At 41.4% G+C, this 17,201-nt stretch overlaps 2 protein-coding genes across 2 annotated transcripts; one reads left to right on the forward strand and one right to left on the reverse strand.

Moving 5' to 3' along the window:
- The first annotated feature begins 83 nt into the window (after nt 1-83).
- Nucleotides 84-7,948, forward strand: nom1 (nucleolar protein with MIF4G domain 1). Its single transcript, XM_080489613.1, has 11 exons — nt 84-1,143; nt 1,226-1,332; nt 1,988-2,183; nt 2,763-3,089; nt 3,199-3,309; nt 3,578-3,748; nt 4,397-4,518; nt 4,646-4,778; nt 5,287-5,418; nt 5,499-5,608; nt 6,628-7,948. The coding sequence occupies exons 1-11, from the start codon at nt 247-249 to the stop codon at nt 6,803-6,805; spliced, it is 2,484 nt and encodes an 827-aa protein (XP_080345739.1). The 5' UTR covers nt 84-246; the 3' UTR covers nt 6,806-7,948.
- A 1,903-nt stretch (nt 7,949-9,851) lies between these two features.
- Nucleotides 9,852-12,214, reverse strand: mnx1 (motor neuron and pancreas homeobox 1; the record flags this gene model as incomplete). Its single annotated transcript, XM_080489876.1, has 3 exons — nt 9,852-10,139; nt 10,664-10,824; nt 11,716-12,214. 3 exons carry the CDS (start codon nt 12,212-12,214, stop codon nt 9,852-9,854), a joined length of 948 nt encoding a protein of 315 aa, XP_080346002.1.
- Between the last annotated feature and the right edge of the window lie 4,987 nt (nt 12,215-17,201).

A 17,201-nucleotide genomic window follows, 5' to 3' on the forward strand; every position in this document is an offset into this window, starting at 1 on the left:
GTGCTTGAAAAAAAAGAAAAAAAAAGAAAGAAAACACGCCCCCAAATAAACTACGTAATCACAATGCGTCAGTCCGCAGCGTGCCCCGGAAGTAAAGAGTCACGTGGTTGTGGGTCACGTCAACAACACTCGAATGGAGACACGTGCAGTTAAAACTAGAAATAAACGTTCGATCCTGAGCTTTAACGAAGAATCTACGGTGTTTTGCTTCTATTCAAGTAACCGGCGTCTTGTTTGTCAACAAAAATGAAAGGAAAGTGGAAGTCGGGCAACGAGAAGAAGAAAAATGAGGTGTTACAGAAGTACAGGGTGGCTGTGGACGAATTTATTAAAAGCAAAAGTGGCGCAGACGAAGCGAAAGAAGAAGAAGGTTATCGTGGACTGAGGTTTGTAAAAAAGAAGAGCAGAAAGGAGCTCCGCAAAGAAAAGAGAAAGATGAAAAAGGTCAGAATGAAAAGTCACTATGAAGGCAAAAAGGGCGTTTGTGTGCCGTGTGTTGAAGGAGAAAGCTCTGGTACAAAAGATGATAAACAAAAGAAGAAGAAAAAGGATAAATCAAAGAAAGAAGCGTCAGATAGGCGTGCGGATCCTCCTGTGGGCAACACAAACAATAATAAACAACCATCATCTTCTAAGAAGGGCAAGAAAGTTAACAGGCTTCAGGAATCCAGGAAAATGGCGCTTATGGAAGCAAATGAACAAGAGGACAGAGAAATAAAGAAGCTGGAGAGACGTCTTGGATTAAACAAGAGGAAAAACAAGCAAAGTCTCCCACAGTCCTTTGTAACTGACGGGCTTGATTACATCCTGGGTGTGCTGGACTCTGCTTCATCAGCAGCAGGAGTTTATGATGATGGTGGTGATGATGATGATGATGACTTAGCCATGGCCAAGGAGAAGTTTGAAAAACTTGATGAGAGTGATTCTCAGCCGTCAGACGAAGACGAAGAACCCGAGGATGAGATGGTGAGTGATGGTAGTGAAGATGAAGATGGAGAGGATGTGGATGAAGTGGTTGACGAAGATGAGGAGATGGAAGAGATGGACGATGATCATGCTGAGCTTAGTGACGGTCACGAGGCTGAATCAGAAGATAAAAACGAAGAGGAAGCAGACGGTCCTGACACAAAAACACCAGAAGCTGTGAGTTCAGATGCTTGATGCGTTTGTTTACGGTTACTATTGGACTGTTATGTTGCACATAATCCATCTTTATAATTTCAAGGTCACCGCTTCAAAGTATGTGCCGCCTCAACTACGAAATGCAGGAGATGATAAACGCAAGGCTGAGCTGGTAAAACTGAAAAGGAATGTGAAGGGCCTGGTGAACAGGTAACAGTCCCTGCAAAACTAAGTTATGAGACTCTGAAAGGCTGTAAATATCTGGTAATCCAAACATTTTTCCTGTGCTCACCATCATCCACCTATCCTCTCTGGGTGACCGGCAGGGTACACACGGCACAAGCCCCCCAATTCACCGCACGTCAAACACTTGAGTCCATTGTCTGCATATGCATTCACAGCTCCAGCTAATTTAGAGTCCGCTTGTTTATCCATTCATCCATTATCCAACGAGTTATGGGCTGCTGCAGTTGATCTGAGCAGACAGTGAGCGAAAGCTCTGTACATGCTAGACAGGTTGCAATTCCATCACAGGACAAGAAATTAATAGAAATAACCATTAAGCCAAGTGTCTATTCAACATTGGCAGTATTTTTTACAAAGCAATAGTGTTGAAAATCGAATGGTAACACAACACGGAATATTGGAGAAATGAGTGTGTGAATAACCTTAAAAACAACATCTTTAGTCTTCTTTGAAAAAAAATCGCTGTAGGTTTATATTCATAAATGACATTTTCAGGGCAAAATTGAAAATAAAGCACTGTGGCAATTTTAGTGCGAACCGGTGCACCACTGTGTGATCTTTCTCACCCGTATTCTGTGTAAACTCGCACTAAACGTGACGATCGATGTAACGTCTACAGGCTGAGTGAGTCCAACATGGCCTTCATCTGTGGTCAGCTGGAGGAGCTGTACATGAACTCCAGCAGGAAGGACATGAACGACACCCTGACAGAGGTGCTGCTGGGAGCCTGCGTCACGCCGAGCCTGATGCCAGACAGACTCCTGATGGAGCACGTCCTGCTTGTCAGCGTCCTCCATTACGCCGTGGGGCTGGAGGTACTGACACTTCTAGCTGGCGAGATATAATACTTATTAATTTCTCGTTGCGGTTGGAATTGCTTTGACTTTTCATATGTAATTCCTGCAATTCACTGATTTCTTCCCAGTTGGCCTATAGGAACGGTGACCAAATTTCTCTAACATTGTCCTGAAGCTAATTGCTGGGGGACACATCCACTGTCCCCAACTTACACAAGGAGAAGAGCTCAACATAAATTGATTGCGCAGTTTTTCATGTCTGTTCTAGATTCAAAAATGTGACTTATTGTGGTTTTTTGACGTGTGCAAAAGTATTTTGACAACCCAGGAGCAGGCCATCACTATTGTAAATGGCCAAAAAATTATTGTTTCAGCAATTTGCGTGAGAGATTTTTTTGACTAAGTACACCTTTTTCGTGTTTGTTTTTTTTCTCTCTTAGTTTTCTGACATTTACAATAGTTTTTAACTATTGCATCCGACAGTACTTATGGCCAAATGTCTAATATTTGTTCATGGTATTAAGGTTTTAAAAAAGCATTCACCAGTCCCATGTTGCTTGTAGACCACCACACATCAAACCAACTGTTCTTTGCCAGGTGGGGGCTCATTTCCTGGAAACTGTTGTCCGACAGTTTGACGAGCTTTACAAGAACCAAGACGATGATGGCAAAGAGTGTGACAACCTGGTCGCCATCACCGCACACCTTTATAACTTTCAAGTGGTGCACTCCGCCCTCATCTTTGACATCCTAAAGCTGCTGGTGGGCACGTTTTCAGAGAAAGACATTGAACTCGTTCTGTTTGTGCTGAGAAACGTCGGCTTCGCCCTGAGGAAGGACGACCCTCTGGCACTGAAGGAGCTCATCTCCGAGGCCCAGCGCAAGGCCAGCGATGTGGGGTCCAAGTTCCAGGATCAGACGAGGGTATGGCCAGGAGAATTCCTCATTACTTTTATTACCCTCCATTGCGAGGTGAGACATTGCTGCAGGCAATCCATCACGTCTCATACGATGCATGCACATTTGTCCTCAGGTGCGTTTTATGCTGGAAACCATGCTGGCTTTAAAAAACAATGACATGAGGAAGATCCCTGGCTACAATCCCGAGCCCATGGAGAAACTGAGGAAGCTGCAGAGGACTCTAGTGGGTGATAATAATATCTTTTTTAAACTATCCATGTTTCTCTACCGCTGCCAAAAACAAATTAAATTGATAAAGTGTAGCATGTAGGTACTTGTGTTAAAGATCTTGAGGCATCGTAAAGGGGTTTTCTCTGTCGCATCAACTTTTACCACCAGGTGGCCTCAGAGGACAGTTTAAAAAAAACAAACAAACAGCTTTCAGCATGACTTCGGTTCTCTGTTTTCTAACTGAGGTAACTGTGACTAACTGGTCTCTGTTTAATTCTCAGATCCAGCGAAGTGACGGAGGCAGCGACATGAAACTCAGAGTCTCTCTGGAGAACCTCCTGGCTGCAGAGCAGGTGGGACGCTGGTGGATCGTCGGCTCGTCGTGGAGCGGCGCACCCATGATCAGCAAGCAAGGGGACAAGCATCCTCAACAGAGTACCGCTGAAGGACAGGTATGGAACAGGAATCACAGAAGATGGGACCTTATAGCGGAGAAAATCCCGGCACAGATGTCTGTCCGTTTCATGATAGTGTGAACTCGCTAGTTAATGTTTCATGGCAGTTGGAAGCACTTCACAATAGAGAAAATTAAGACAATTGTCCATGGTTAATTCATAAAGATATAATAGGCTTTTGTCATACTATTATTTGAAAAGTAAATACTTGAACAACAGATGTAGAGTTTCCATTATTACTCAGTAGTGGAGTCCCACCCCCACCCCCCCCGGAAAAACCCCATGGTTGTTGGAACAGATCATCTACAGGTCTCAAGGTTCTTAAGACTGATCGTTCAATTCAAACCCCCACTTGTCCATATATCGATGTGTCCTTGAGCAAGACACGAAATCCCAAGTGTCTCTCAGTGGCAGGTTTAGCTGTGTCTGTACTTGGATGGATGCAACTGTTCATGTAAGCTAAATGAAGAAATCCATATATATTATTTAGTCAAAATGCATCCTCAATTAGCAGTATATTGAACATTTACAAAGTTTGACTTTTCTTTATTAAGAATTAATACTCGAATGACACATTTTTAGATTGTCAAGCAAATGTGTTGTTTTAGAATGTTAATCTGTTTCCATTTTGCTCACGCGTTTCAGTTCAGTGCCAAAGTGTTAGAGCTGGCGAGGAAACAGAGGATGAACACTGACGTGAGAAGAAACATCTTCTGTGTGCTCATGACCAGTGAAGATTACCTGGACGCTTTCGAGAAGCTGCTGAGGTTTGTGTCGACACAACAGAGCTCTTTGTTCAAGCAGTTGAGCAAAGATGAAGTGAATGGGCTGTGTAGTTCACAGTCCTCGAGTCCTCCTGTGATTGAAAAGATGTTTTTTCTGCGGCGTGTGTAGAATGGGTCTGAAGGACAAGCAGGAGAGAGAGATCGTTCACGTCCTGATGGACTGCTGCCTGCAGGAGAAAAGCTTCAATGCCTTTTACGCCGTTCTGGGAGAGAAATTCTGCTCTCATGACCGCCGCTTCCAGGTACTCCTCCTCTATAAACTCCCAACTGAGGATCCAAACATAACTGCTTGTTCAGTGTATGATCGTTATGATTGAGCTCACGATGTGTGAAGGCTCTGACGGTGGTTGTGTTTGGAGAAACGCTTTAATGACCTGGTATTTGTGTGTGACCACCCAGTCTCCTACACTGTGTGTGACCTGTGTGTGGCCTGGAGTTCACCTCTGCAGTGTGGGAGCCCGCGACACCTCTCACTTCTGATTTAACGCAAACAATGGGGCTGAGACCACACTTCCTACTTTGCTGCTCATATCAGACACTGATGCTCATTGTCCTCATCAAAGGGCTTAAAAGAGCCGGTGGGAATGTTTGCTGTTCACATGTAAGCTCAGTGTTGATGAGGAGTTTTACCTGTGGCGTCAGTGAATAAGGATGTGAGAATGACATGCTGTTCCTTAAATCAATGAATTACTTTGTAATGTGCGAATGCGGATTTAAATGTTACATCAAACATTCTCCGTCTGGTGTCAGATGACGTTCCAGTTCAGTTTGTGGGACAAGTTCAGAGAGCTGTCCAGCCTTTCCAGCGGTACCTTTAATAATCTGATCCAGCTGGTGACGTGTTTCCTCCAGAAGAAGTGCCTCTCGCTGTCCATACTCAAGGTAAGTGCATCTTTCACGGCGTCACATTCTGATATCGGTCGTTGTGGGTTTACCTCTCACCTCTGCTTCGGTCGATGCAGGTTATAGAGTTTGGAGAGCTGGACAAGCCCACCGTGCGCTTCTTGCGTCAGGTTTTAACCAAACTGCTGAAAGAAACCGAGCCAGAGGAGTTGGCCGGCATATTTGGAAGGTGAGTTTTACTGTCTGTTGGTCGTTTTATACTAAATATGATCCATTAAAAATTCCCATTGAGAGTTGGTGGCCCTTATGGCAGCTTTCTGCTGTTGTATAAGAACACAGCAGTGATTTTAAAAAGTTTTATTCATTCATCCCTATTCCTAAAATTGCTCAACAAAGACAAATTCATCTCATGGACTCTTCGATTGTGTGTTGTTCGTGCTTATATCAATAATAATTTTGCACTCAAGTAGAATTTGAAATACTTGGAATTAGAAATGCTGAAAGATTGAACAAAATAAGAAAAACAAGACTTCTGGCCTTTTTTATTTTGAATTAACACAGAGTCATTGAATATGCTTCATTTGCAATGTTAACTGGTTCAGCCTCGGCTGTGTTGCTCAGCTTATCGCTCCTCTCGGGATATTTTCTCTTATTGCAGTGGGGGGGAAAAGAAAACCGTTTGTGGCTGAAAAAAAAAACTGCAGGAGAGTTAACAGTATTTTGTGTTTTATTTCTGCAAGTTATGGGAAACGATAAAATTGCCAGTCAGGGAGGAACAAATGGCAGTTTTATTGAACTGCTACCTTCATGTAATCACTTGCTTGGAAAATAATAGTTTGCTTTTTTTTTTTTTAAGGGAACTCTTTTTCATCAGCAGATGACAATGTTTGGCTACATTATATTATTACAGATTATAAAGCAGCATGTATCAATTGTTTGCGTGATATATATATACATTTTTTATTATTATTCATTGAGAAAATGGGAAAATTCCTGACGTCACAGTCGGTTTACCTGGGTGTCAAAGCCTTTTTAGTTTAGGAGCTGGGAATTTTGGAGTTATCCATGTAAAAATGTAAGAAATCACAGAAGAAGTAATTAAGTTCAATGCAGCCTGCTGAAGGTAATTAACATGTGTTTTGAAGCCTTCAGGAGAATCGCCCTCTCCGAGCCCACCACTCCACTTCACAGCTTCACTCTCTGTCAGCGTCTGGAAATCAATGTCCCTCATTGTTCCTTATCCACCAGGATTTCAGGAATTCCCAAGCTTGGAATGCTGCGGGAAGGCTTGAAGCTTTTCATCAGCCACTTCCTCCTGAAGAGCGGCCAGTTCCAGGGACCAGCTGAGCAAGCAGCAGTGCTGTCCGAGCGCGCCCAGCTCGCTACGAAAGCCATGGAAGCCAAAGAAGCCCGGCTCAAACTGTAAAACCTCCCAGAGTGTGTCCAGGCTGTATGTTTGGACTGTGAAGGAGAGCAGGCGCCTCACAAACACACGTTTGCAATTTACTGAGAATGTTTATCATATTAAACTAGGTGTTTTGCCCCACGATGTATTTGTATATAGTGAACATGAAGATATTTTAATATTTTCAATGTATAAAGTGTTGTATTGCCCTTTAATAAATAATCATCGAGCTTAACTTCAACGCTGACTTCATAGCAATCTCATGAATACTGTATATTTGTAACGGCGACAGGTACTGTTCATGTTCATTGGAGACTTGTTTGACAAAATAGTATTGAAATACTGACAAATATTTCACCATCTTTACATGAGTCGGTGTAATTGAACTCTCACTAAATGAAAACCCCTTTGGCTTGAAGCGTCAACATCCTTGTCAAGAAAATGAAAAGATCTTTTAAATGAAGCCTTAATTTTTCTTTTGAGCTTTCAAATCAAGCTTCTTTTTTTTTTTTTTTAAACCTAAAAATCTTTGACAAGTCATCATATTTAGTATTTTCCACATTTCCTTTTATTTCTTACAAAATTCTCAGATTTAATGTTACAATAAGTTAAATTATTCTGAATGTAAAAAAGAACACCACCGCAGGTAATATAATGCGCTGGAAACACGGGACAAACTGAAGAAAACTCAAAACTAGAATTATTCTTTAACCACCTTCAGGTACAGAGCATAAAGGGATGAGCCCAGCTGATATGAGAATATTGGTGTGTCTCTATTCTTCGATGGATGTTTCCACTTGGCTGCTGAGAGCGTGACACAAACAAAGGGCAATGAGAAAGGAGGAACTGTGGTGCCGTTCATTCACATCCAGTCGGGTCTATTCTGTCCGCTCGCTGACGCCAGTATCTTCCCGGATGGTTAGCATAGCAGAGTCGTTCTGTTACATTTGATACTTGCTAATATTAATTATCTCCTTTGCTGCGGCCTGTACCACTCTGAGGCCGGAGGGTGGCCTGAGGTCAGGAATCGGCCACCAAGGTCAGCCGGATGAAACGTTAGCCTGGTATTTCCAGGCGACTTTTTATGACACTTTGGTAGTTAATGAGCTTCAGGAGCTCATGTTCTCTTCAACATGAGGACACATGATGGTGTTGGAGTCTGCGAAAAAGAAAAAAAGACTTGTGGAAAGGAGGAGTCAATTGGTTCACTGTGCTGTCCATACAGGATCTGTTGTTAGCAGCTGTGTTTCCTTCAGCTTTACCTGCTGTACTCTGGCAGCATCTGACCTCCAGATGAACTTTGATTGAGCCTGCTGAGGGCAAACAGCTGGAGATAACCTGCAGATCCTGCAGTCACCCTGATACAAATGGCTCAAGCTAATGATGGGGGGGGGGGGATTGTTAGAACGTGTCAGGATCAGATTGTGAGGACAGTGTCTGATGCATGAGCTAGTGAAAGTGAGAAGATGTCAAACATTACAATTTTCACAATATATTAAGATGAAAATGTTATTTATTAATACATAAAACAGTAGCACTACGGGTGAGCAGTGGTGTTAAAAGTGTGACACAGGACCTCCCTCACGGGAGATAAAGATCTTAAAGGGTCACAGGAAATATCTGGGGATCAGAATCATGAGGTGTACCTTTTCCCACCTCCATTTTTTTAATACTTGTCTTTTTCAAAAGACAAAAAGAAAAAGAGGAAGGTTGAAACAATTATTTTGCTAACACACATTTTCTTTAAATGAATTAATTGTAAGCTTAAGAGGAATCAAAATGATCAAATCCCTAATGCAAAGCCAAAAATTGTAAGAAGACAAATTGGAGACTACCAAAAAAAATAAATCTTTCTTTTTTTTTTAGGCTTTTCAAAAACTGGTATCAATAATCTTTTGCGATGCAAAAAGCATTAAGAAGTCCGGTATTCAACAAAAATGTCATGAGAAGAAACATGTGCAGGGATGAGGGTTGTGGGGCTGCAGGGGGCTTTTTACTTTGAAATCACCTTAAAATCTAGAAAAGTTTAGCAGTGTTTGGTTTACTTTAAGACAAGGACATTTAGATGAAATTGTTCACCCTTTTATAATTGTTTGATATGTTTTTATTCTATTACAAAATCGGCATTTATCTTATTTCCAGCATGATCCTTTGATCGCTTGAAAAGTAAATGAAAAATGGGTTCTATTTTGTATAAGTGTAACGATAAAATATTTAAAATCTAACGAGTTTGACGGTGGTGAAGAGTTCGGAGTTATATCAGTCCTGAAAATAGTGGCTGAGCGGCCAAGACGTCGCTCAACACGCCTTTTAAATGGTTTATTAATACGAGCCCATTGCTAGTGTGGTGTGAAATGTTTCCTCCGTCTGACTGCCGGCTTGCTGTTTGCTCTCACTGCACGTTTGCACGGATCCGACAGCGCTATTAACAGTAATTCCCATGACCCAAGCTGTCAGAGCAAGCAGAAAAACACATGCCTGCAGAGTGCGCATCCACCCTCAAACACACACAGCAAACCCTTTATATAGAAAACATTTTTATTTCACATTGTTTCCAGCAAGAGAGACGCTAAACCATAATTTAGCATGCACTTCCACGACCATTTTTTATAAATACAGTATAGAAAAATAAACATAACATTTTATTTTCCCCCAGCGTGTTGTGACGCACTATACGGAGGAATGACACCACAAAAACTAAAGTATAAGACTTGATGACAGCAAACTATAGGGTGTGTGGCGCTACAGGGAGTTCTTTGTAGGATTCTTGCTGACAAACTAACCACCGCAACAGGTAAAGGTTGCAACAACAAAAAAAAATCCTGAGCCAGTTTACAGCGTCTGCATATCCCCATGCAACATGTCACAGTTTACCGAGTGGATGCTGCTAGAACGCGTCAATCTCCTGCTTTATTGCTTGTTTATGTGGGTCTATTCTTGACCTATTTTTTCCCCCCCAATACAAAAAAAAAATGTCTTAATAATTCCATGATTAGAGGTTTGATTACATGCAACTGCGTTTTACAGCGAAACTCCACCCACACACAGTCTTTCCACTCATGCAGCTTCAAGGCTGCGGACTTATGTCACTGTTGTGATTCCTCTCGTCGTCCGAGGAGCAGTCTGAGGAGTTGTACAGGAAATTTTCGCCTTCGTCGTCGTCGCTGTCCCTGTAGTCTCTTATTCTGCCGTTTTTTGAGTCTGTCTTGCTGTGATAATCCGACTGTTCGAGTCCGTCTGATTTCTCCTGGCCGCTCTTGGTGCCTTTCTGCTTCTCGGCCTCCTGGGCGGCCTGCTCTTTGGCCTTCTTACTTCTCTTCCACTTCATGCGTCTGTTTTGGAACCAGATTTTGACCTAAAACCACAGGAAATATATATTACTTCACTGACGCACACTTTACGCACGCGTCTGGTGGCGCACAATTATGGCGAACAATGAAGGCGAGACAGCAGTGTCCACTGTTCTTTTAAAGTGAGAAAATGAGCTAATATCGTACTGCTCTGCTTCTCACTTTATTCTACATGTAAGTTTTAAATGCTTGGAACCCTGAAGAACCTTATAAAGAAACACATTCGTGATGCGTAATTATGCGTAAAGGTCACCATCCACCGGACACCTCTTAGAACTCCGTTATAAACAACTGTCAGAAAATATGTTGAACCCTATTCTCTAAACCAAAAAATATAGTATCAATGGGATGTTGAACCCGCAATTTCAGATGAGCGAGGATAGTGGATTACTTACACCGCCAATCCATATAAAATACAGTCATTGGCCTGATTGGGCATTCCGGGTTGTGACATGATACCAAATGTAAACCCAGACCAGTAAAAAAGATGTGAATCTGAGCGCAGGGTGTGCTTTGAGGGCATTTTTACCTGAGTTTCTGTCAGCATGAGGGACGTGGCCACCTCAAAGCGCTTCGGCCGGGACAGATACTTGTTCAGCTTGAACTGATGCTCCAGCTCCAGCAGCTGCTGACTTGTGAAGGCGGTCCTGGGTCTTCTGCACTTCCCAAGCAAGTTGGACTGCGCCTGAGCTGCAAGTACGGGACAATAATTTCAAACAAATTGAGTTGGGGTTTTTTTCCCCCTGAGTACTTGCAAACACATTTACAATCATGCGTGTGAGAAATAAATGAACCTCTCCGATTTTGATGTATAATCTATATTTCAACAGTGTGCAGAGGATGCATCATAAACAATAAAAAAAATCTTATAAAAAAAACTAAAAACATGCATTTTCCAGACTTGCAAAATACAATCTTGCTTTTAGGGGGGCCCTTTTTTTAAAGTCACCCCTGCATCAAATCCAGTTCATCTTGCAGCTCCACATAAAGCTTCATTCACCTGAATCGGTCGTACCCGAGCTGTGGAGGCATCTAAAACATGCAGAGCGGGGGCTCCCCCCGGGACCAGGGGTTTGGGAAACACCGCAATACAAAACGCATTCTTGCGAGTGTCCGTGTTCACCGCGTACATATGAATATGTCCATAGAAAAGCTATTTGCCACTTCGTTTTGAACAAATCTGTTAAAACGAGCAGAAACAAAAAGGCAGTATTCTGGTGAGCAAATAGCATGTCGCCTGTGGGTTTCACACTCCTCTGCCACTTTCCCACTGTCCATTATCTGTCCATTTTAGTTCCTCTCAGCATCAGTGTGACAACCTCCTCATTCAAGGAGGTTGTGTGCCTCCAATATAAAACACTGGATATATTTCATAAAACGAGAAGTTATTATGAAGATTTAGTGGCGTTATCGGTGGATTCTTAACAGCCTGTGTTATTCTTAGCAATATTAGTAAAGTATTATTAAAGCAAACTTTGATTAAACCATGCACACCCAGTAATTCACCCACATCAAATTCTCGGTTCATGCGAATAACACATTTGGAGATATTCTATATTCTCCAATGATGCTGCTACTCACAGTTGAAGTCAGACATTTTGGGAAGCATCATCCCGGCCGTGGAGACCCGGAGCCAGTGGTCCAGCTGGAAGGTGCTGGCTGTCAGTTTGATGGGATCACTGGCGTGGTGGTGATGGGAGCCGTGTGGATAGGAGTAGGACAGGGCAGGGTGTTGGCCTGTGAGCGCTGCAGCGGAGTATGTGTACATGGGATGGCCGTAGAGAGCCTGCGCGGGGATTCCCGCGGTACTCTGCGGATGTAATCCAACCATGCTGTGCGGGCCGTTCAGGAAGCCCGGTTTTGGAATCAGCCCGCAGGTGGAGATCCGCGGCGGAGACGGCGTCTCTGTGCGTAAAGACTCTGCGCTGGCGGTCAGCTCTGGCGCTGTCACGCTCCCGGACGACGGGATGGAGGAAGAGGAGGAGGACAGGGAAGTCACAAGCGCCAGCGGCGAGGTCTGCACCTTGGGTGTATCGACTGCTAAAAGCGCGTCAATGCGAAAGTTTTTGGACTTCTCCATTGGTCCCCCGGTGCGCGTCCGTGTGGCTCAACTGAGGGAAAAGTCGCTAGTGTTTTTCCCACCTCTGGAAAGTTATGATGTGATCCGGAGTGTGAGAGCGGAGCTCCGTGTCACACTTAATCCCCAGTCAGTTGGAGGCGATTGGTGCAGCCGTCCGGCGGGGGGCCGTCCCAAGTCCAGAGCGTCAGGACGCAGCCAACAACGCCGCTCCGCTCCCGTCACGGCGAAGCGGCGCTGCCCGCACTGTCATCTCCACGAAATACTGCTGTTACAGGAAAAATGACGCAGTCGTTTGAAAGAAAACATACGCTTTTTGGTCAAGGAGGCCTATTATTGGATGACATGCCTGGCCTGCGATTCAGACAATGTAATTCATCCAGGGAAGGGTATGCCCTCAGCATAACAACAGCTTTAATAAATACGATTGGTTTTGTGTTTTAATGAAGGTGCCACACATACAGTATGTGGAACTAATTCACTGTCCTCGTTAACAATTTGCTAAGCAAGAAGATAAAAACATTTACTTGAGACATTTTTCTCTTGATTCATTTTTTTTTATGTGTTGTGTAATTTTGAATTATTAAATTTCCTGCGGTCAGATTAACAATCTCTCCTTGTGTTTTAAGGTTCATCTGAGGTGTTTTACTGTTTTATTGTTCATTTGTTTATCGTGTACTCTTTTGACTTTCTGGTTTAATAAAGATAAATAACTAAATGAGAGGCCCGTAAGAAAATGTGCCCAACTTGACAGCTGCCATGCGTCCGTATTTGTCACTTTCAGTTAAATTAATGCGACATATAAAGCTTGTGTTGGATCATTTTTCAGACCTGCAGATGATGTGAGATATGTGCGGGGCGTCACGGCCGAATTCAGAGGAAAAATGACAACATGTGCAAAAGAGAACAACCTCAGCATGTGAGGCCATCAGGGAAATTTAAGTGAAAGCCCTCCTTCTGTCGCTCTCGGTGTTGAGGAGTGACAGATGCGCACTGGCATGTTAGAATGAAGCAGATGAATTATGTCGCGTCAAGTTTTGTGAATTTTTGCGCGTTTAGTTGCAGGAAAAATATGTTTGTGTAATTCTTTAAAAAAAAAAAAGATTTTCGACAGTTTGCTTTCTGGTTAAAAATATATATCTATATATATTTGCTTTCCTGGAAAGCTGTACGCAAAATCCGTGAATTGTCGGCGCGATGAGCTGCAAAAAAAAGTAGTCATTGGAAGCTTTAAAGTGTGATGAGGAGGGAGACGTATAGGCCCTGGCTCCGGGTGACTTCGGTCTAATAAGCCACTTAAAGTTAATGGAAGAGGAGGTCAAAATGAGAATTATTGACACCCCGTTGCCCTTAACCTGTCTACCAATAAAGCTGATTAGTTTTGGTCAATTCATCAGCTAACCGCGCTCCTGGGACGTTTATTTGCTCGGGGGAAATCAACAAGTCACCGGGTAGTTTCCAAGTAAAGGATCGCCATTTAATTGTGGACCCTGATGATCATGACCAATTACAGAATGATAACAGGGAGATTGATGTGGGTGGGATGTGTGCCCGCATGGAAACCAGGAAGACAAAAAAAAAAAAAATAGAAAGACAGAGCTGTGTGGGAGAGAGACGTCTCTGTGCGCTGTTTTTGCTTCAAACACCAAACATCCATCGAGGGATTTATCATATCGAAGCTCCAACATCCTGGTAATTTGAGAATCTTTACTTAAACAGGACTGAAATGAACATATCTTACTGTGTTCTGAAGGACGCCCAGACTGGACGCACAGATGAAATGTGAGAGAAGCCGAGAGAGGCTGGCCCCGGTTTAAACATAATGATTATGATATTGTGGAGGGCTAAATAAACATCTTCACCTCTGGACATTCAGCAGAAACGAGTCACCACCAACAGAAATGTTTCCCTCATCAATTAAAGGCGTTTTTCTCCGCCCTGTGCATGCTGATCGGAGCAGCCGGACTCCTGATCACCAGCCGGGCTTCGCCTCGTCTCCAACGCCGCTTTAATTTCATTAAGGGGCCGCATGAATATTTCTATTAAAGCGGCGGTGAAATATGGAGCCATTTAGTATTGGCCTTCGCCGATCACCCAGATTTATCGCCCCTTTTCATCACATCCAGGAGAGAGAAAATTAATAAGGCAACCCGAGATGGAGCCGAACCCTAAAACCCTTTTCTTTCCTGAAAGCTGTTAATTTGCTCCATAATTACTTTCACAATTAACTGAAATACAAATCAAAGTGACAAATCGGGATAGTTTATATATTAATTACCTCCGGTAAATGTGTTCATTATGAAAAGGCAGTTTAAAGGGACCTGCTCTGTCTCTTCTAATGCAATAAATAGCCAATCCTCCTAAATTGGCACAAACGCAGCCTTTCATTATGAAATGTGCAAAAGCGCTTTTAAAACATTTATGGTTCATAATTTTGTTTAGTTTTTTTTGAGGGGGGGGGGGCTATGTGATTATTTTCAGGGTGGCATCTCTTGAGTTCGCCGATCTATGTCATCTCACAACCTATCTCACAGATCATCAGGGAGAAAAACTGGAATTAATAGCAAGATCTATACAAACAATTATATCGCTCTCAGATATATTCTGTACACACTTTACATGAGACATGGTAGGCACACAGGGCCAAGATGTTATTGATTAAGCCACATACCTGCACCCATGGTGCAAGCTTCCAGCCTCTATTCACTTATCCATCTAAGCAGGTGGAAAATAACCTGATCAAGAACAAACTATAATATTATTATTATCATCATTAATAATAATAATAATCATCATACGCAATGTCAGGATATATAAGTAATCATTATATCTATCTGAAGTTTGAACAAAAGATATCAAGAAAATACTGAAAAAGCAATATATATATATATATATATATATATATAATAAAAAGCTAAAATAGAAAAAGTTAAATCCTATTTCACTCCATGTTATTTTCAAAATAATAATACGTTTTTATAATGACATTTCCTGCAGATAGAAAGTCCTTGGTTGGCCATTAATCCTTAACTAAATCTAAACTCCTTTTTTAAAAAGCCACAGCATGTAATTGGCATTTTGCATTAGGATGGATGTTTACTCAACAGATGCAAATATTCCAGTAGAAACATAAAACTGCATTTAGTTATAAGTCTAATTGTGATGGTTTGACTCCTTTGGAGAACCATAAAGCCACTGTGTTATTCTTAAGTGGGATTTGTACTTCTTTGCCTTATACAAGAAAAAATAGCAGTGTTGAAATGTATCGAGCAAATATCTCTTTTTCCAGTGCCCCCTATTATTTAACCAGATCAAAAATAACATTATTATAAATATCAGTCCTTGTAAAGTGGTGCTCAATGCCATAACGATATTTAAGTACAATACAAATTATTCTGTGGTAGGAACATAGAAATCATTGTATTGTCAGGAATTATTTTAATGTGTGAGAAATGGACAGACAATTTCTGAAGGAATTCACATGTTCTGAAATAAAAAAATTTAATGATAACCTTTTTATGCAGCCGAGCAGAAGATACCAAATATGAGAAATTATTCAACCAAGATATTAAAAGTGGGATTAAAAATGATTAAAAGTGGGTTATAAGAACTAAACACTGGAATAGGGTTAATTTATGGACTTATATGTTGTATAATCTCACCTTATATCAGTTATATTAATACTCTACATGGTTCCATCATCAAAAGATGGAAATATCAGACAATTTGATTTTCTTGCACCCTCTAAATGGGGAAGGTCCGTATAAAGAGCTCAGGATAGAGAACATTTTGTAACAGATCTACTGCTATTTCATTGTGATTTGTTTGCTCTGAAGCTATGATCACCAACGTTTAGGATTGTTATTTTCAGTTCAAATAAAATACCTAACCCTGAAAGATATACAGGAATATTCTATAAAAGTGGCATAACAATGCAGCACAGCTGATTCCTGAAAAGAAGTCATAAATCACTAAAACTGAAATGTTGTAAATCAAAATTTACACTAATTAATTAATCGACCTCAAGGGAAGGGTAAAATGTTAAAACTTTGAGGTATGTACTTGCATGAAAAATCCTTGAAGTGGTCAGACAAATATATACTGTGTATCAGTTGTACTATCATAACTCATCTTTTAAAAAAGCTGCAAATAACCTATTTACCACTTATTTGCCAAATACTTTGCACAACCTGGAATATCAAGCAGATAGAAATGATTTGACACAAATGCACACTTCATTATTTTTAAGAGACTTTAATGTGTTTGAAAAAGCAAAACAATAATAAATAAATAAACACGTGGATTTTTCCAATAAAAATCTTATATTTTTCAAGTAATTTTGTGTTGCTCTTTGTTTGAAACGTAAACCCCCACGTCCACCTGAACAACATGGCAGGAATGACTTTAATACATGGGTCCCTACAATGTTTCTCAAATGTGTTCGACAGCGCCCCAAGAGGTACTCTAGAACACTGCAGCTGGAATGTGAAATACGGCGCTTAAATCATCAGCCACTTCATTAGGACCACTTGACCAGTTTAACGTGATCTAATACAGCACTTCCAACATGCATTCAGGTTCTGCAGAGGTACTGTTGTTCACTTTTGCTTCATATTATCATAAAAGCTACTAATTCGACTATAGGCTATTTTTGTAGTTTTAATTTACAGCGGTGTTCTACTGGGCTGCTTTGCATTGACAGGTGGATCACCATAAAGTTCACTCATCTGTTCAAGATTAATCAGTTTTGTATTTTACTAGAATTATCATAGATTATTATAAACAGACGGGATGTTGTCATGAATTTGATAACCAACATTTTGAATGCAATATGTCTAATTGCAAAGCTGTCTTAAATTTGACTTGCTGTCAAAAAAGTCATTAAATAATGAAAGTGAACTTATTGCAACTACAATGCCGTTTAAGGAATACTAAATGATTGTAAAAAAGCTATTACCATTATGTAAGTGGTGGATTTCAAGCTGTTTTT

Source organism: Lipophrys pholis (assembly GCF_963383615.2).
Source record: "Lipophrys pholis genome assembly, chromosome: 20".
Classification (NCBI taxonomy): domain Eukaryota; kingdom Metazoa; phylum Chordata; class Actinopteri; order Blenniiformes; family Blenniidae; genus Lipophrys; species Lipophrys pholis.

What these genes read in the sequence shown, in the direction of transcription:
- nom1 (XM_080489613.1), top strand. Translation starts at nt 247, where the DNA reads ATGAAAGGAAAGTGGAAGTCGGGCAACGAGAAGAAGAAAAATGAGGTG. An exon ending in GTGAAGGGCCTGGTGAACAG is followed by an intron (nt 1,333 to 1,987) that starts GTAACAGTCCCT and finishes TAACGTCTACAG; the next exon opens with GCTGAGTGAGTCCAACATGG. An exon ending in AGAGTACCGCTGAAGGACAG is followed by an intron (nt 3,749 to 4,396) that starts GTATGGAACAGG and finishes CACGCGTTTCAG; the next exon opens with TTCAGTGCCAAAGTGTTAGA.